At 41.5% G+C, this 20966-nt stretch overlaps 1 protein-coding gene across 1 annotated transcript; it reads left to right on the top strand.

Annotated features, from left to right (window-relative positions):
* The first annotated feature begins 398 nt into the window (after nt 1-398).
* LOC138954417 (uncharacterized) lies at nt 399-2215 on the top strand. The gene is made up of 2 exons (XM_070326273.1): nt 399-1625; nt 2012-2215. The coding sequence occupies exon 1, from the start codon at nt 479-481 to the stop codon at nt 1478-1480; it is 1002 nt and encodes a 333-aa protein (XP_070182374.1). The 5' UTR covers nt 399-478; the 3' UTR covers nt 1481-1625; nt 2012-2215.
* The last annotated feature ends 18751 nt before the right edge of the window (nt 2216-20966 follow it).

Consider the following 20966-nt stretch of genomic DNA (forward strand, 5'->3'; position numbering starts at 1 on the left):
ATCATCTTCATCATTTACACCATATAATCATTGTAAGCATTCGTGTAAACGTTGGTATTGTGTGAATTTTACCGTCGATCACTTTACATGTGTAACTTCAATTAACATGTTGCATGTTTCGCTTTTGTATGTTGTTTACTTTGTCATTTTGTTGTTTGTGTTTATTTGCTTGTTTGCTTACTTGTCGATTGTTTGCTGGGTCGTTCGTTTAATTTGTTTATTTGTCATGTTGCTTTACTTGTTTATCATTTATTAGACATTTGTATTAGAAGTAAGGACCGGTTGTAAGAAAAGGCGTCGCCTTAAACCTCTATCCTTGAAAAATAAAGTTCCATCATCATCATCTCAGTCTCCCAGTCTCCCAGTCTCTCTCTCTCTCTCTCTCTCGGGGGCTCGACTTCCGGTGGTCGCTGTGGCAAGACACGAACACATTTGCTGTGTCAAAAGTTCGACATTTTCAGCAACAACAGCCACTAAGATGTCAGTTTTAGGCCTACCTAAAACTGTGGAGTCTATTCTGACCACCATTATCGCGGACCACGCTCTAATCTCCTGGAAGGTGACGGGCGAAGGCGACAAACCTGTCGTCGTGCTTCGCTTCAACTCCGCAGACCAACAAGATGGCGAGCCGACATTACCAGTGGGCGCGTGGAGACGCAAACCCCCGTCACAGATACGCCGCGACAAGAAAAGGGCAGAAGACAGGCGTGCTACTTCACGGACTGACGAAACAAGAACAGAAAACATTGTGACACAGTGCTCCACAGAATCAAACAAAAGACAGGAACAAGAAAATAAGGCAAGTGATAACATTGTTGACAGTAGGCATACTTCGCCATGCGGTCTATTTTTAGCCACCCCTGAGTTCATGCCTCCGTCACAACATGACAGTACACATTCCTGTGTTGACACGCCACGCTCTGCACGTGAGACAGACCCACCGCCTGCCACTTACACCAGGCGCAGTGGAGAGGAACATGTAAACAATAGAGACGACACCATGTGTTTGGGCGCAAGTGGTTGGCAGACCAAAGACTGTTCGCTTGATAGTGCGGTAAATCAGACAGACGACAACAGTGAGAGTCTGGAACACATGGAAAAGATAACGTCTGAAAGAGGTATTGACATCAGACACATCAAGCTGCTGGCTAGTGAACTGAGAGACCGCCGTAAACAAAGACTTCTCCGCGATAGAAGAAGAAATAAATCTTTTGATACTGTTGTATTTGAAGAACATATTGGCACCCAGAGTTTGTACTGCAAAAGTGATGATGTTGTGCTCATGTATGATTTCAACACAGATCGTAAACGCTGGTTCTTCGATCAGTCAGACAACATGACCAAGATTCAGAAACATGCCATGTCGTGTCTTCGGACATTGCCCCCGATCAGCAAAGATCGGTACGCTGAATTGTACAAAGAAGAACTGGAAGAAGATCTGAGAATAGTGTCTCGCGTAGTCCGCTTTTACTTAGGATGAACAGTTTCAAACACCGTGATGTTTTCATTCTTGGTTCTCTAATGCTGGTTCTTAATGTTCTCGTCACACAATATCTGTCACCACAGGGAAGAAAACAAAAGACTGAAGGACTGATCAAATCATGATGTTATGATGCATGGTATTGGTGTGCAGTGGGACGGGCGCAGTGGCGTGGTGGTAAGACGTCGGCCTCGTAATCGAGAGGTCGGGAGTTCGAATCCCGGTCGCTGCCGCCTGGTGGGTTAAGAGTGGAGATTTTTCCGATCTCCCAGGTCAACTTATGTGCAGACCTGCTAGTGACTTAACCCCCTTCGTGTGTACACGCAAGCACAAGACCAAGTGCGCACGGAAAAGATCCTGTAATCCATGTCAGAGTTCGGTGGGTTATGGAAACACGAAAATACCCAGCATGCCTACTCAACGAAATCGGAGTGAAGCTGACTATGCTCTCAGAGTATAGTGTGGGGAACCCAAATGGGCAAACGAGCTCACACGTAACCAGAAAATTCTGGAACGCTGAAGAAGAAGAAGGTGTGCAGTGTGAGTCAAGGTATCCCTGACTCTGACAAATGCAGTGGACTCTCTATCGGACTTCCAGTAGCGAGAACTCTGCGCGATCGTGCATGCTTCGGTATACATAAAGCTTTGTACTTCGACATCCCAACCCCACAACACCCTTTCGCTATAAACATGTGTTTTCGCGAATAAAACATTCTGATTCTGATTCTGATTCTCTCTCTCTCTCTCTCTCTCTCTCTCTCTCTCTCTCTCTCTCTCTCTCTCTCTCTCTCTCTCTCTTTCCGTTGGATGATTGCCGGATGAATAAAAGCATGTTTGCATTGCTTATTCTGTTACCCTCGAAAAATAAAGTTCAATTCATTTCAAATCTCTGTCTCTGTATCTGTCTCTCTCTCTCTCTGTCTTTCTTGAGTAGAGTGATGTACTGGCATGTCGATCGTTTCAGCAAGATGCCTGAGATAGACAGATTGACGACCCCCCCCCCCCCACACCCGACCCCTCTCTTATAACTATTTCCTCTGATATGAACCAATGCCAGCCATTGCCAGTCAAAGATGACAGCGAAAAACCCAAATTGCATTCCTGTCACAAACCCTGGATGCCGACTCTGATGAGACGTTACGTGACTCGACGTAAGTATTCACCAACACAGACATGTATCAAGCAGTCCATCAGTCTGCACGCGTACATGCACGCACACTGCACACACACTGACACACACACACACACACACACACACACACACACACACACACACCACACACACAAACACACACCACACACACACACACACTGACACACACACACACACACACACCACACACACACACCATCTCACTACATCCCGCCTCAACCCCCCCCCCCCCTCACACAAAAACACCACAAAACCAACCTCCCATCCCAACCCTATACCAGTCCTCACCTCCTTACCCAACAAGACTGAGAAAAACTTCAACGGTATGTTCCTTTCATTTTTGTGCCAAGCGAGACCGGTGACTCACAGTAGAAAAGTAGCTGTTCTCCTCCTGAAGGCTGCGATGATGAGCGAGTCAGGTCAATCAGTGAAACCTGCAGGCTACAAGCACGCAGCGGTTGTTATCGCTTATGACCGATGAGGCCAACAACAATAATAATGTGGCAAGCAGCAGCAGCCGCGAGCGGAAAAGAAATTTGGAGCGTGTTTCACGTGCATGTCTAGGACAGATAAGAGTTCGCTTGTCACGCTATAGACCCTGCAGGTGGGCTTGTTGACTGCATGGGATTATCTTAGGGGTCTGAGAAAAACCGTGAAGGCCATGTCACGCTATAGACCCTGCAGGTAGGCTTCTTGACTGCATGGGTTTATCTTTGGGGTCTGAGAAAATCCATGAAGACCATGTTTGATTCTTCTGTCTTCTAGTTAATAACGCCTTTGTTTGCACGTGTAGTTTAGTAAAGGTCAGGTAACACTAGGTCATGTCTTCTAGTTCATAACGTCTTTGTTTGCACGTGTAGTTCAGTAAAGGTCAGGCAAAACTGGGTCATGTCTTCTAGTTCATAACGTCATTAATTTTCACGATTGCACGTGCAGTTATTAAGGACAGTTAACAGTAGGTCTACGGTTGTCACGCTACAAACTCTGCAGGTGGGCTTGCTGGCTGCGTGCAAGGGTTTACCGTGCCTCAGGGGTCTCAGAAAATTCATCGAGGCCACGCTTGATTCTTCAATCTTCTAGTTCATGACGTAACATCCTTGTCAGTACGAGCAGATTTAGGTCAGATAGTAGTGCGGTACGTTGTCACCCACGCTTGATTCTTCTGTGATTACGTGCAGGTTTAGGTAAGCTAACGGTACGTTTGTCAGACCGCAATGCTGGCAGGTTGGCTTGAGAATAACCACTGTGGCCATTGCTTTATTCTTCTGTCGTTCTATTCATAACGCCCTTACGATTTAGTGCACATAATTATGTACATGCAATGCAAGTCAGTCAGTTTAGAAAAGGTACGCTTGGCACGGTTGGCCTAGTGGTAAGGCGTCCGCCCCGTGATCGGGAGGTCGTGGGTTCGAACCCCGGCCGGGTCATACCTAAGACTTTAAAATTGGCAATCTAGTGGCTGCTCCGCCTGGCGTCTGGCATTATGGGGTTAGTGCTAGGACTGGTTGGTCCGGTGTCAGAATAATGTGACTGGGTGAGACATGAAGCCTGTGCTGCGACTTCTGTCTTGTGTGTGGCGCACGTTATATGTCAAAGCAGCACCGCCCTGATATGGCCCTTCGTGGTCGGCTGGGTGTCAAGCAAACAAACAAACAAAAAAAAAGCTTGTCACGACACAAGATCTGCACATGGGCTACCTTAGGGTATGAGAACATTCATTCACAATCACCGAGGGCACATACTTTGTTTAACCGTCAGTGCTAGTTTATTAAGGTGCTTATAAAGTATGGTTCAATGTCTTATAAAGTATGGTTCAATGTCTTATAAAGTGTTGTTCAATGTCTTATAAAGTATGATTCAATGTCTTATAAAGTATAGTTCAATGTCTTATAAAGTATTGTTCAATGTCTTATAAAGTATTGTTCAATGTCTTATAAAGTATTGTTCAATGTCTTATAAAGTATTGTTCAATGTCTTATAAAGTATTGTTCAATGTCTTATAAAGTATTGTTCAATGTCTTATAAAGTATTGTTCAATGTCTTATAAAGTATTGTTCAATGTCTTATAAAGTATTGTTCAATGTCTTATAAAGTATTGTTCAATGTCTTATAAAGTATTGTTCAATGTCTTATAAAGTATTGTTCAATGTCTTATAAAGTATTGTTCAATGTCTTATAAAGTATTGTTCAATGTCTTATAAAGTATTGTTCAATGTCTTATAAAGTATTGTTCAATGTCTTATAAAGTATTGTTCAATGTCTTATAAAGTATTGTTCAATGTCTTATAAAGTATTGTTCAATGTCTTATAAAGTATTGTTCAATGTCTTATAAAGTATTGTTCAATGTCTTATAAAGTATTGTTCAATGTCTTATAAAGTATTGTTCAATGTCTTATAAAGTATTGTTCAATGTCTTATAAAGTATTGTTCAATGTCTTATAAAGTATTGTTCAATGTCTTATAAAGTATTGTTCAATGTCTTATAAAGTATGGTTCAATGTCTTATAAAGTATTGTTCAATGTCTTATAAAGTATTGTTCAATGTCTTATTAAGAATGGTTCAGTGTCATCACTGCCTATAATTCTGTATTCCACAACACTGCCATGAGCCGTATTGTTGGGTTTTCAGTTGTACACTTATTACCGAGTATGCATCTGGCGACTATTAAAATCACAATCCATCGCTATCAAGCTCGTTGGAATGAACGTGATGAGTAGTCTTTAATAACCAGTGTCACCTTCTGTTCAAGTTTCGGCAGGTATACAACCATCTTCACACTTTAAGCCACCGTTGCGGACAAGTTCTCGGCCTATCGAGAAGAAAATGTTAACACAAAAGTGCCCTAGTTTCTTTGTCTACGTTCCCCTAATCTCTGATTTAGAACAAAGGAGGCAGGAAGAGATATCAATGATGATGAAGAAAGACATTTAGGTTACTGGGCCTAGATGCCAAGGTGGAAGCAAACAACTGGCGGAGCAACACAAGACGGGAAGCCGCCTGGACTGGTATTTCAGTCACGAGAAACTTGAGCGAATCAAGGTATGAAAGGGATTAAGGGGGCGAAGAGATGCTAAGCCGGGGAGAGGTGTCAGAATGACATAACTACCTACATACGGTTACCTGCCGCACTTCGTTACCTGGATTACCTGCTGCCGCTTAGCAGGTGTGCGCCTCTCTCCAGGTTTTATATATACCATCTCTCTCTCTCTTCCCCCTCTCTCCGTCTGTCTGTCTCTCTCTCTTCCTCTGTCTCTCTCTCTTCCCCCCTCTCTCTCTCTCTCTCTGTCTCTTTCTCTGTTTCTCTGTCTGTCTCTCCCTGTCTCTGTCTCTGTCTCTGTCTGTCTGTCTGTCTGTCTGTCTGTCTCTGTCTGTCTGTCTGTCTGTCTGTCTCTGTCTGTCTGTCTGTCTGTCTCTGTCTGTATGTCTGTCTGTCTCTGTCTTTGTCTCTGTCTGTCTGTCTGTCTGTCTCTGTCTCTGTCTGTCTGTCTGTCTGTCTCTGTCTCTGTCTGTCTGTCTGTCTGTCTCTGTCTGTCTGTCTGTCTGTCTCTGTCTCTGTCTCTGTCTGTCTGTCTGTCTGTCTGTCTGTCTGTCTGTCTGTCTGTCTGTCTGTCTCTGTCTGTGTCTCTGTCTGTCTGTCTGTCTGTTTGTCTGTCTGTCTGTCTGTCTGTCTCTCTCTCTCTCTCTTGTTCGACGTTCACTTCCCGGCTTCTGTATGTTCAAGGGCACCATTACTATAGTAGGCCTAGTGACACCGGCGCTCAAGTTGTGCATGGCGGAATGAAAGGGAAGCAACTGCAGTCTGGTTTCTGCCATAATACTCACATGAACATTATGCCAATTGTTTCTTTTGTAAACACGACAAACATTCCCCCTTAGCTTGTAAACGTGTCAGTCTTTCTGCCTGCAAACTTTCCCACGCAAATAAAAACAGTCTGAAAAAGACGTAATGATCTCCGTCTGTTGGTGTCGATGCGAGTTACCGTCCTTGCTATGAATATGATTAGCATACTTAGTCTGCTCTCACGGCATCAAAGAGTGATAGTGAGGGGAGACAAGGCAAAGGCGGGGCTAATCTGTGACAGTGGGGCGGATAGCTTGCTTTGAAATTGGCTTTCCTTTGTAGAAAACAGAGTCTTATCAGCTGTATAATTATCAGTGTTTTTGCTGGTGGTAATCTGTTTTCTGAAAACACTCCCTCTCCCCTCCCCCCCCCTCTCTCTCTCCCTCTCTCTTTCTTTCTCTGTCTTTCTCAGGCTCTGGGGCTTTGAGTAATCCCGAATACCTGCAGCGATGCAGCCAAGCAGACACAAGATTTTATAAAGACAAAGTCATCATTTCCAGGAGGCAGTGGACCTGACTCTATCCCTGACGCATGAGCGTCACTGACTCCAGTGCATGGTGTAGAGTGCTTTACGATTTCTTGATAAAGTCAATTTATATCCATGAAAACACACGAGCCTATCATCAAAGCCATAGCTTGGGAACATCTCACAGTGTATCTTGTGGGAGCTTTTTCTTTTGTTTTCAAGTCAGATGATTTACGGCAGAGATGCCGCCTTTTCTTCGCTCGAACAGGTGCATCTCATGCTGACGTAATTAGTTGCCAAGTAGCGCCTTACATCATATTATATCGTATTTCAGTATTATCATATTTAAAATTCTAAGGAGGTGTGCGCACGGATCTCTTTGAGATATCGCTTTGAGGTCGTTATCCGGTGACTCCTCGAAAGAAAGTAATCCTGCAGACACAACCACCCCACCCCTCTCTTCCAAACACATCCCCCTCTCCCTCCTTTCCAGTTAGCAGAACGAAGCAATTCCTGCAAAACTGAATGCAGTAGAATAGAGACATTCTTTATCTTTAGACACTGACCCAAACTGCTTTCTCACCAACATCACAATCTAAAAGATGTCTAAAAAATATTGTTTCTGTGGTTGAATCAAAGATTGTTATTAAATGAAATCACTCAGCGCACCTGGAGAACCAAAGATGTTTTTTTGCTGACGACCCGCATGCATATACGGTTTCAAGAATGGAGAAAAAAGAACTGCGAAACAAACTCTCTCTTTGTCTGTCTGTGTGTGTCTCTCTGTGTCTGTCTGTGTGTGTCTCTCTGTGTCTGTCTGTGTGTGTCTCTCTGTGTCTGTCTGTGTGTGTCTCTCTGTGTCTGTCTGTGTGTGTCTCTCTGTGTCTGTCTGTGTGTGTCTCTCTGTGTCTGTCTGTGTGTGTCTCTCTGTGTCTGTCTGTGTGTGTCTCTCTGTGTCTGTCTGTGTCTGTCTGTGTCTGTCTCTCTGTGTCTGTCTGTGTGTGTCTCTCTGTGTCTGTCTGTGTGTGTCTCTCTGTGTCTGTCTGTGTGTGTCTCTCTGTGTCTGTCTGTGTGTGTCTCTCTGTGTCTGTCTGTGTGTGTCTCTCTGTGTCTGTCTGTGTGTGTCTCTCTGTGTCTGTCTGTGTGTGTCTGTCTGTGTGTGTCTCTCTGTGTCTGTCTGTGTGTGTCTCTCTGTGTCTGTCTGTGTGTGTCTCTCTGTGTCTGTCTGTGTGTGTCTCTCTGTGTGTGTCTGTGTGTGTCTCTCTGTGTCTGTCTGTGTGTGTCTCTCTGTGTCTGTCTGTCTGTGTCTGTCTGTGTCTGTCTGTGTGTGTCTCTCTGTGTCTGTCTGTGTGTGTCTGTCTGTGTCTGTCTGTGTGTGTCTCTCTGTGTCTGTCTGTGTGTGTCTGTCTGTGTCTGTCTGTGTGTGTCTCTCTGTGTCTGTCTGTGTGTGTCTGTCTGTGTCTGTCTGTGTGTGTCTCTCTGTGTCTGTCTGTGTGTGTCTCTCTGTGTCTGTCTCTCTGTGTCTGTCTGTGTCTGTCTCTCTGTGTCTGTCTGTGTCTGTCTGTGTCTGTCTGTGTGTGTCTGTCTGTGTGTGTCTCTCTGTGTCTGTCTGTGTGTGTCTCTCTGTGTCTGTCTGTGTGTGTCTCTCTGTCTGTCTGTGTGTGTCTCTCTGTGTCTGTCTGTGTGTGTCTCTCTGTGTCTGTCTGTGTGTGTCTCTCTGTGTCTGTCTGTGTGTGTCTCTCTGTATCTGTCTGTGTGTGTCTGTCTGTGTCTGTCTGTGTGTGTCTCTCTGTGTCTGTCTGTGTGTGTCTGTGTGTGTCGCTCTGTGTCTGTCTGTGTCTGTCTGTCTGTGTCTGTCTGTGTGTGTCTCTCTGTGTCTGTCTGTGTGTGTCTCTCTGTGTCTGTCTGTGTCTGTCTGTGTGTGTCTCTCTGTGTCTGTCTGTGTGTGTCTGTGTGTGTCTCTCTGTGTCTGTCTGTGTGTGTCTCTCTGTGTCTGTCTGTGTGTGTCTCTCTGTGTCTGTCTGTGTCTGTCTGTCTGTGTCTGTCTGTGTCTGTCTCTCTGTGTCTGTCTGTGTCTGTCTGTGTGTGTCTCTCTGTGTCTCTCTGTGTGTGTCTGTGTGTGTCTCTCTGTGTGTGTCTGTGTGTGTCTCTCTGTGTCTCTCTGTGTCTGTCTGTGTGTGTCTCTCTGTGTCTGTCTGTGTGTGTCTCTCTGTGTCTCTCTGTGTCTGTCTGTGTGTGTCTCTCTGTGTCTGTCTCTCTGTGTCTCTCTGTGTCTCTCTGTGTCTGTCTGTGTCTCTCTGTGTCTCTCTGTCTTTTGTGTCTGTCTGTGTGTGTCTCTCTGTGTCTGTCTCTCTGTGTCTGTCTGTGTCTGTCTGTGTGTGTCTCTCTGTGTCTGTCTGTGTGTGTCTCTCTGTGTCTCTCTGTGTCTGTCTGTGTCTGTCTGTGTGTGTCTCTCTGTGTCTGTCTGTGTGTGTCTCTCTGTGTCTCTCTGTGTCTGTCTGTGTCTGTCTGTGTGTGTCTCTGTGTGTCTGTGTGTGTGTGTCTCTGTGTGTTTGTGTGTGTGTGTCTCTGTGTGTCTGTGTGTGTCTCTCTGTGTGTCTCTGTGTGTGTCTCTGTGTGTCTCTGTGTGTCTCTGTGTGTCTGTGTGTGTGTCTCTGTGTCTGTCTGTGTGTGTCTCTCTGTGTCTGTCTGTGTGTGTCTCTCTGTGTCTCTCTGTGTCTCTCTGTGTCTGTCTGTGTCTCTCTGTGTCTCTCTGTGTGTGTCTCTCTGTGTGTGTCTGTGTGTGTCTGTGTGTGTCTCTCTGTGTCTCTCTGTGTCTGTCTGTGTGTGTCTCTCTGTGTCTCTCTGTGTGTGTCTCTCTGTGTCTCTCTGTGTCTCTCTGTGTCTGTCTGTGTCTCTCTGTGTCTCTCTGTGTGTCTCTGTGTGTCTCTCTGTGTCTCTCTGTGTCTGTCTGTGTGTGTCTCTCTGTGTCTGTCTGTGTGTGTCTCTCTGTGTCTGTCTGTGTGTCTGTGTGTCTCTCTGTGTCTGTCTGTGTGTGTCTCTCTGTGTCTGTCTGTGTGTGTCTCTCTGTGTCTGTCTGTGTGTGTCTCTCTGTGTCTGTCTGTGTCTGTCTCTCTGTGTCTGTCTGTGTGTGTCTCTCTGTGTCTGTCTGTGTGTGTCTCTCTGTGTCTGTCTGTGTGTGTCTCTCTGTGTCTGTCTGTGTGTGTCTCTCTGTGTCTGTCTGTGTGTGTCTCTCTGTGTCTGTCTGTGTGTGTCTCTCCTTTTGATGACTCAATATCTGTTCCTCTTTCTCTGTCTGTCTTTTAATGTCTGTTGGCCTGTCGCTCTGTCTCTGTCACTTTGTCTGTCTGACTGTCTGTGTCCATAGATAAGTCTATTTATAGTTATGGTCTGTCTCTCCACACTATCATAATAACTAACTGTGTAGCTGTGTCTGTCTCTCTCCACACTATCATAATAACTAACTGTGTCTGTCTCTCTCCACACTATCATAATAACTAACAGTGTCTGTCTCTCTCCACACTATCATAATAACTAACAGTCTGTCTCTCTCCACACTATCATAATAACTAACTGTGTCTGTCTCTCTCCACACTATCATAATAACTAACAGTGTCTGTCTCTCTCCACACTATCATAATAACTAACTGTGTCTGTCTCTCTCCACACTATCATAATAACTAACAGTCTGTCTCTCTCCACACTATCATAATAACAAACTGTGTCTGTCTCTCTCCACACTATCATAATAACTAACAGTGTCTGTCTCTCTCCACACTATCATAATAACAAACTGTGTCTGTCTCTCTCCACACTATCATAATAACTAACAGTGTCTGTCTCTCTCCACACTATCATAATAACTAACAGTGTCTGTCTCTCTCCACACTATCATAATAACTAACAGTGTCTGTCTCTCTCCACACTATCATAATAACTAACAGTGTCTGTCTCTCTCCACACTATCATAATAACTAACTGTGTCTGTCTCTCTCCACACTATCATAATAACTAACAGTGTCTGTCTCTCTCCACACTATCATAATAACTAACAGTGTCTGTCTCTCTCCACACTATCATAATAACTAACTGTGTCTGTCTCTCTCCACACTATCATAATAACTAACAGTGTCTGTCTCTCTCCACACTATCATAATAACTAACAGTGTCTGTCTCTCTCCACACTATCATAATAACAAACTGTGTCTGTCTCTCTCCACACTATCATAATAACAAACTGTGTCTGTCTCTCTCCACACTATCATAATAACTAACAGTGTCTGTCTCTCTCCACACTATCATAATAACAAACTGTGTCTGTCTCTCTCCACACTATCATAATAACTAACAGTGTCTGTCTCTCTCCACACTATCATAATAACAAACTGTGTCTGTCTCTCTCCACACTATCATAATAACTAACAGTGTCTGTCTCTCTCCACACTATCATAATAACTAACTGTGTCTGTCTCTCTCCACACTATCATAATAACTAACAGTGTCTGTCTCTCTCCACACTATCATAATAACTAACTGTGTCTGTCTCTCTCCACACTATCATAATAACAAACTGTGTCTGTCTCTCTCCACACTATCATAATAACTAACAGTGTCTGTCTCTCTCCACACTATCATAATAACTAACTGTGTCTGTCTCTCTCCACACTATCATAATAACTAACTGTGTCTGTCTCTCTCCACACTATCATAATAACTAACAGTCTGTCTCTCTCCACACTATCATAATAACAAACTGTGTCTGTCTCTCTCCACACTATCATAATAACTAACAGTGTCTGTCTCTCTCCACACTATCATAATAACTAACAGTGTCTGTCTCTCTCCACACTATCATAATAACAAACTGTGTCTGTCTCTCTCCACACTATCATAATAACTAACAGTGTCTGTCTCTCTCCACACTATCATAATAACAAACTGTGTCTGTCTCTCTCCACACTATCATAATAACTAACAGTGTCTGTCTCTCTCCACACTATCATAATAACTAACAGTCTGTCTCTCTCCACACTATCATAATAACTAACTGTGTCTGTCTCTCTCCACACTATCATAATAACAAACTGTGTCTGTCTCTCTCCACACTATCATAATAACTAACTGTGTCTGTCTCTCTCCACACTATCATAATAACTAACTGTGTCTGTCTCTCTCCACACTATCATAATAACAAACTGTGTCTGTCTCTCTCCACACTATCATAATAACTAACAGTGTCTGTCTCTCTCCACACTATCATAATAACTAACTGTGTCTGTCTCTCTCCACACTATCATAATAACTAACTGTGTCTGTCTCTCTCCACACTATCATAATAACTAGCAGTCTGTCTCTCTCCACACTATCATAATAACTAGCAGTCTGTCTCTCTCCACACTATCATAATAACAAACTGTGTCTGTCTCTCTCCACACTATCATAATAACAAACTGTGTCTGTCTCTCTCCACACTATCATAATAACTAACAGTGTCTGTCTCTCTCCACACTATCATAATAACTAACAGTGTCTGTCTCTCTCCACACTATCATAATAACTAACAGTCTGTCTCTCTCCACACTATCATAATAACTAACTGTGTCTGTCTCTCTCCACACTATCATAATAACTAACTGTGTCTGTCTCTCTCCACACTATCATAATAACTAACTGTGTCTGTCTCTCTCCACACTATCATAATAACTAACAGTGTCTGTCTCTCTCCACACTATCATAATAACAAACTGTGTCTGTCTCTCTCCACACTATCATAATAACTAACTGTGTCTGTCTCTCTCTCCACACTATCATAATAACTAACTGTGTCTGTCTCTCTCCACACTATCATAATAACTAACTGTGTCTGTCTCTCTCCACACTATCATAATAACTAACTGTGTCTGTCTCTCTCCACACTATCATAATAACTAACTGTGTCTGTCTCTCTCCACACTATCATAATAACTAACAGTGTCTGTCTCTCTCCACACTATCATAATAACTAACTGTGTCTGTCTCTCTCCACACTATCATAATAACTAACTGTGTCTGTCTCTCTCCACACTATCATAATAACTAACTGTGTCTGTCTCTCTCCACACTATCATAATAACTAACAGTGTCTGTCTCTCTCCACACTATCATAATAACTAACTGTGTCTGTCTCTCTCCACACTATCATAATAACTAACTGTGTCTGTCTCTCTCCACACTATCATAATAACTAACAGTGTCTGTCTCTCTCCACACTATCATAATAACTAACTGTGTCTGTCTCTCTCCACACTATCATAATAACTAACTGTGTCTGTCTCTCTCCACACTATCATAATAACTAACAGTGTCTGTCTCTCTCCACACTATCATAATAACTAACAGTGTCTGTCTCTCTCCACACTATCATAATAACTAACTGTGTCTGTCTCTCTCCACACTATCATAATAACTAACTGTGTCTGTCTCTCTCCACACTATCATAATAACTAACTGTGTCTGTCTCTCTCCACACTATCATAATAACTAACTGTGTCTGTCTCTCTCCACACTATCATAATAACTAACTGTGTCTGTCTCTCTCCACACTATCATAATAACTAACAGTCTGTCTCTCTCCACACTATCATAATAACTAACAGTGTCTGTCTCTCTCCACACTATCATAATAACTAACTGTGTCTGTCTCTCTCCACACTATCATAATAACTAACTGTGTCTGTCTCTCTCCACACTATCATAATAACTAACTGTGTCTGTCTCTCTCCACACTATCATAATAACTAACTGTGTCTGTCTCTCTCCACACTATCATAATAACTAACTGTGTCTGTCTCTCTCCACACTATCATAATAACAAACTGTGTCTGTCTCTCTCCACACTATCATAATAACTAACTGTGTCTGTCTCTCTCCACACTATCATAATAACTAACTGTGTCTGTCTCTCTCCACACTATCATAATAACTAACAGTGTCTGTCTCTCTCCACACTATCATAATAACTAACTGTGTCTGTCTCTCTCCACACTATCATAATAACTAACTGTGTCTGTCTCTCTCCACACTATCATAATAACTAACTGTGTCTGTCTCTCTCCACACTATCATAATAACTAACTGTGTCTGTCTCTCTCCACACTATCATAATAACTAACAGTGTCTGTCTCTCTCCACACTATCATAATAACTAACAGTGTCTGTCTCTCTCCACACTATCATAATAACTAACTGTGTCTGTCTCTCTCCACACTATCATAATAACTAACAGTGTCTGTCTCTCTCCACACTATCATAATAACTAACAGTCTGTCTCTCTCCACACTATCATAATAACTAACTGTGTCTGTCTCTCTCCACACTATCATAATAACTAACAGTGTCTGTCTCTCTCCACACTATCATAATAACTAACTGTGTCTGTCTCTCTCCACACTATCATAATAACTAACTGTGTCTGTCTCTCTCCACACTATCATAATAACTAACTGTGTCTGTCTCTCTCCACACTATCATAATAACTAACTGTGTCTGTCTCTCTCCACACTATCATAATAACTAACTGTGTCTGTCTCTCTCCACACTATCATAATAACTAACTGTGTCTGTCTCTCTCCACACTATCATAATAACTAACAGTGTCTGTCTCTCTCCACACTATCATAATAACTAACTGTGTCTGTCTCTCTCCACACTATCATAATAACTAACTGTGTCTGTCTCTCTCCACACTATCATAATAACTAACAGTGTCTGTCTCTCTCCACACTATCATAATAACTAACAGTGTCTGTCTCTCTCCACACTATCATAATAACTAACTGTGTCTGTCTCTCTCCACACTATCATAATAACTAACTGTGTCTGTCTCTCTCCACACTATCATAATAACTAACAGTGTCTGTCTCTCTCCACACTATCATAATAACTAACAGTGTCTGTCTCTCTCCACACTATCATAATAACAAACTGTGTCTGTCTCTCTCCACACTATCATAATAACTAACTGTGTCTGTCTCTCTCCACACTATCATAATAACTAACTGTGTCTGTCTCTCTCCACACTATCATAATAACTAACTGTGTCTGTCTCTCTCCACACTATCATAATAACTAACTGTGTCTGTCTCTCTCCACACTATCATAATAACTAACTGTGTCTGTCTCTCTCCACACTATCATAATAACTAACTGTGTCTGTCTCTCTCCACACTATCATAATAACTAACAGTGTCTGTCTCTCTCCACACTATCATAATAACTAACAGTGTCTGTCTCTCTCCACACTATCATAATAACAAACTGTGTCTGTCTCTCTCCACACTATCATAATAACTAACAGTGTCTGTCTCTCTCCACACTATCATAATAACTAACTGTGTCTGTCTCTCTCCACACTATCATAATAACTAACAGTGTCTGTCTCTCTCCACACTATCATAATAACAAACTGTGTCTGTCTCTCTCCACACTATCATAATAACTAACTGTGTCTGTCTCTCTCCACACTATCATAATAACTAACTGTGTCTGTCTCTCTCCACACTATCATAATAACTAACAGTGTCTGTCTCTCTCCACACTATCATAATAACTAACAGTGTCTGTCTCTCTCCACACTATCATAATAACTAACTGTGTCTGTCTCTCTCCACACTATCATAATAACTAACTGTGTCTGTCTCTCTCCACACTATCATAATAACTAACAGTGTCTGTCTCTCTCCACACTATCATAATAACTAACAGTGTCTGTCTCTCTCCACACTATCATAATAACTAACAGTGTCTGTCTCTCTCCACACTATCATAATAACTAACAGTGTCTGTCTCTCTCCACACTATCATAATAACTAACGGTGTCTGTCTCTCTCCACACTATCATAATAACTAACTGTGTCTGTCTCTCTCCACACTATCATAATAACTAACAGTGTCTCTCTCTCTCCACACTATCATAATAACTAACTGTGTCTGTCTCTCTCCACACTATCATAATAACTAACTGTGTCTGTCTCTCTCCACACTATCATAATAACTAACAGTGTCTGTCTCTCTCCACACTATCATAATAACTAACAGTGTCTGTCTCTCTCCACACTATCATAATAACTAACAGTGTCTGTCTCTCTCCACACTATCATAATAACTAACTGTGTCTGTCTCTCTCCACACTATCATAATAACTAACAGTGTCTGTCTCTCTCCACACTATCATAATAACTAACTGTGTCTGTCTCTCTCCACACTATCATAATAACTAACTGTGCCTGTCTCTCTCCACACTATCATAATAACTAACAGTGTCTGTCTCTCTCCACACTATCATAATAACTAACAGTGTCTGTCTCTCTCCACACTATCATAATAACTAACTGTGTCTGTCTCTCTCCACACTATCATAATAACAAACAGTGTCTGTCTCTCTCCACACTATCATAATAACTAACAGTGTCTGTCTCTCTCCACAATATCATAATAACTAACTGTGTCTGTCTCTCTCCACACTATCATAATAACTAACAGTGTCTGTCTCTCTCCACACTATCATAATAACTAACTGTGTCTGTCTCTCTCCACACTATCATAATAACTAACTGTGTCTGTCTCTCTCCACACTATCATAATAACTAACAGTCTGTCTCTCTCCACACTATCATAATAACTAACAGTGTCTGTCTCTCTCCACACTATCATAATAACAAACTGTGTCTGTCTCTCTCCACACTATCATAATAACTAACTGTGTCTGTCTCTCTCCACACTATCATAATAACTAACAGTGTCTGTCTCTCTCCACACTATCATAATAACTAACAGTCTGTCTCTCTCCACACTATCATAATAACTAACTGTGTCTGTCTCTCTCCACACTATCATAATAACTAACTGTGTCTGTCTCTCTCCACACTATCATAATAACTAACAGTGTCTGTCTCTCTCCACACTATCATAATAACTAACAGTGTCTGTCTCTCTCCACACTATCATAATAACTAACTGTGTCTGTCTCTCTCCACACTATCATAATAACTAACTGTGTCTGTCTCTCTCCACACTATCATAATAACTAACTGTGTCTGTCTCTCTCCACACTATCATAATAACTAACTGTGTCTGTCTCTCTCCACACTATCATAATAACTAACTGTGTCTGTCTCTCTCCACACTATCATAATAACTAACAGTGTCTGTCTCTCTCCACACTATCATAATAACTAACAGTCTGTCTCTCTCCACACTATCATAATAACTAACAGTGTCTGTCTCTCTCCACACTATCATAATAACTAACTGTGTCTGTCTCTCTCCACACTATCATAATAACTAACTGTGTCTGTCTCTCTCCACACTATCATAATAACTAACAGTGTCTGTCTCTCTCCACACTATCATAATAACTAACAGTCTGTCTCTCTCCACACTATCATAATAACTAACAGTCTGTCTCTCTCCACACTATCATAATAACTAACTGTGTCTGTCTCTCTCCACACTATCATAATAACTAACAGTGTCTGTCTCTCTCCACACTATCATAATAACTAACTGTGTCTGTCTCTCTCCACACTATCATAATAACTAACAGTGTCTGTCTCTCTCCACACTATCATAATAACTAACAGTGTCTGTCTCTCTCCACACTATCATAATAACTAACAGTCTGTCTCTCTCCACACTATCATAATAACTAACTGTGTCTGTCTCTCTCCACACTATCATAATAACTAACTGTGTCTGTCTCTCTCCACACTATCATAATAACTACCTGTGTCTGTCTCTCTCCACACTATCATAATAACTAACAGTGTCTGTCTCTCTCCACACTATCATAATAACTAACTGTGTCTGTCTCTCTCCACACTATCATAATAACTAACTGTGTCTGTCTCTCTCCACACTATCATAATAACTAACAGTGTCTGTCTCTCTCCACACTATCATAATAACTAACTGTCTGTCTCTCTCCACACTATCATAATAACTAACAGTGTCTGTCTCTCTCCACACTATCATAATAACTAACAGTGTCTGTCTCTCTCCACACTATCATAATAACTAACAGTGTCTGTCTCTCTCCACACTATCATAATAACTAACTGTGTCTGTCTCTCTCCACACTATCATAATAACTAACAGTGTCTGTCTCTCTCCACACTATCATAATAACTAACAGTGTCTGTCTCTCTCCACACTATCATAATAACTAACTGTGTCTGTCTCTCTCCACACTATCATAATAACTAACTGTCTGTCTCTCTCCACACTATCATAATAACTAACAGTCTGTCTCTCTCCACACTATCATAATAACTAACAGTCTGTCTCTCTCCACACTATCATAATAACTAACAGTGTCTGTCTCTCTCCACACTATCATAATAACTAACAGTGTCTGTCTCTCTCCACACTATCATAATAACTAACAGTCTGTCTCTCTCCACACTATCATAATAACTAACTGTGTCTGTCTCTCTCCACACTATCATAATAACTAACAGTGTCTGTCTCTCTCCACACTATCATAATAACTAACAGTGTCTGTCTCTCTCCACACTATCATAATAACTAACTGTGTCTGTCTCTCTCCACACTATCATAATAACTAACTGTGTCTGTCTCTCTCCACACTATCATAATAACTAACAGTCTGTCTCTCTCCACACTATCATAATAACTAACTGTGTCTGTCTCTCTCCACACTATCATAATAACTAACAGTCTGTCTCTCTCCACACTATCATAATAACTAACTGTCTGTCTCTCTCCACACTATCATAATAACTAACTGTGTCTGTCTCTCTCCACACTATCATAATAACTAACAGTCTGTCTCTCTCCACACTATCATAATAACTAACAGTCTGTCTCTCTCCACACTATCATAATAACTAACAGTCTGTCTCTCTCCACACTATCATAATAACTAACAGTGTCTGTCTCTCCACACTATCATAATAACAAACTGTGTCTGTCTCTCTCCACACTATCATAATAACTAACTGTGTCTGTCTCTCTCCACACTATCATAATAACTAACTGTGTCTGTCTCTCTCCACACTATCATAATAACTAACAGTGTCTGTCTCTCTCCACACTATCATAATAACTAACAGTGTCTGTCTCTCTCCACACTATCATAATAACTAACTGTGTCTGTCTCTCTCCACACTATCATAATAACTAACAGTGTCTGTCTCTCTCCACACTATCATAATAACTAACTGTGTCTGTCTCTCTCCACACTATCATAATAACTAACTGTGTCTGTCTCTCTCCACACTATCATAATAACTAACTGTGTCTGTCTCTCTCCACACTATCATAATAACTAACTGTGTCTGTCTCTCTCCACACTATCATAATAACTAACAGTGTCTGTCTCTCTCCACACTATAATAATAACTAACTGTGTCTGTCTCTCTCCACACTATCATAATAACTAACTGTGTCTGTCTCTCTCCACACTATCATAATAACTAACTGTGTCTGTCTCTCTCCACACTATCATAATAACTAACCGTGTCTGTCTCTCTCCACACTATCATAATAACTAACAGTGTCTGTCTCTCTCCACACTATCATAATAACTAACTGTGTCTGTCTCTCTCCACACTATCATAATAACTAACTGTGTCTGTCTCTCTCCACACTATCATAATAACAAACTGTGTCTGTCTCTCTCCACACTATCATAATAACTAACAGTGTCTGTCTCTCTCCACACTATCATAATAACTAACAGTGTCTGTCTCTCTCCACACTCTCATAATAACTAACTGTGTCTGTCTCTCTCCACACTATCATAATAACTAACTGTGTCTGTCTCTCTCCACACTATCATAATAACTAACAGTGTCTGTCTCTCTCCACACTATCATAATAACTAACTGTGTCTGTCTCTCTCCACACTATCATAATAACTAACTGTGTCTGTCTCTCTCCACACTATCATAATAACTAACAGTGTCTGTCTCTCTCCACACTATCATAATAACTAACTGTGTCTGTCTCTCTCCACACTATCATAATAACTAACTGTGTCTGTCTCTCTCCACACTATCATAATAACTAACTGTGTCTGTCTCTCTCCACACTATCATAATAACTAACAGTGTCTGTCTCTCTCCACACTATCATAATAACTAACTATGTCTGTCTCTCTCCACACTATCATAATAACTAACTGTGTCTGTCTCTCTCCACACTATCATAATAACTAACTGTGTCTGTCTCTCTCCACACTATCATAATAACTAACTGTGTCTGTCTCTCTCCACACTATCATAATAACTAACTATGTCTGTCTCTCCACACTATCATAATAACTAACAGTGTCTGTCTCTCTCCACACTATCATAATAACTAACTGTGTCTGTCTCTCTCCACACTATCATAATAACAAACTGTGTCTGTCTCTCTCCACACTATCATAATAACTAACAGTGTCTGTCTCTCTCCACACTATCATAATAACTAACAGTGTCTGTCTCTCTCCACACTATCATAATAACTAACTGTGTCTGTCTCTCTCCACACTATCATAATAACTAACTGTGTCTGTCTCTCTCCACACTATCATAATAACTAACTGTGTCTGTCTCTCTCCACACTATCATAATAACTAACTGTGTCTGTCTCTCTCCACACTATCATAATAACTAACTGTGTCTGTCTCTCTCCACACTATCATAATAACTAACAGTGTCTGTCTCTCTCCACACTATCATAATAACTAACTGTGTCTGTCTCTCTCCACACTATCATAATAACTAACAGTGTCTGTCTCTCTCCACACTATCATAATAACTAACAGTGTCTGTCTCTCTCCACACTATCATAATAACTAACTGTGTCTGTCTCTCTCCACACTATCATAATAACTAACAGTGTCTGTCTCTCTCCACACTATCATAATAACTAACAGTCTGTCTCTCTCCACACTATCATAATAACTAACTGTGTCTGTCTCTCTCCACACTATCATAATAACTAACTGTGTCTGTCTCTCTCCACACTATCATAATAAC

Source organism: Littorina saxatilis, unplaced genomic scaffold (assembly GCF_037325665.1).
Source record: "Littorina saxatilis isolate snail1 unplaced genomic scaffold, US_GU_Lsax_2.0 scaffold_716, whole genome shotgun sequence".
Classification (NCBI taxonomy): domain Eukaryota; kingdom Metazoa; phylum Mollusca; class Gastropoda; order Littorinimorpha; family Littorinidae; genus Littorina; species Littorina saxatilis.

What these genes read in the sequence shown, in the direction of transcription:
- LOC138954417 (XM_070326273.1), top strand. Translation starts at nt 479, where the DNA reads ATGTCAGTTTTAGGCCTACCTAAAACTGTGGAGTCTATTCTGACCACC.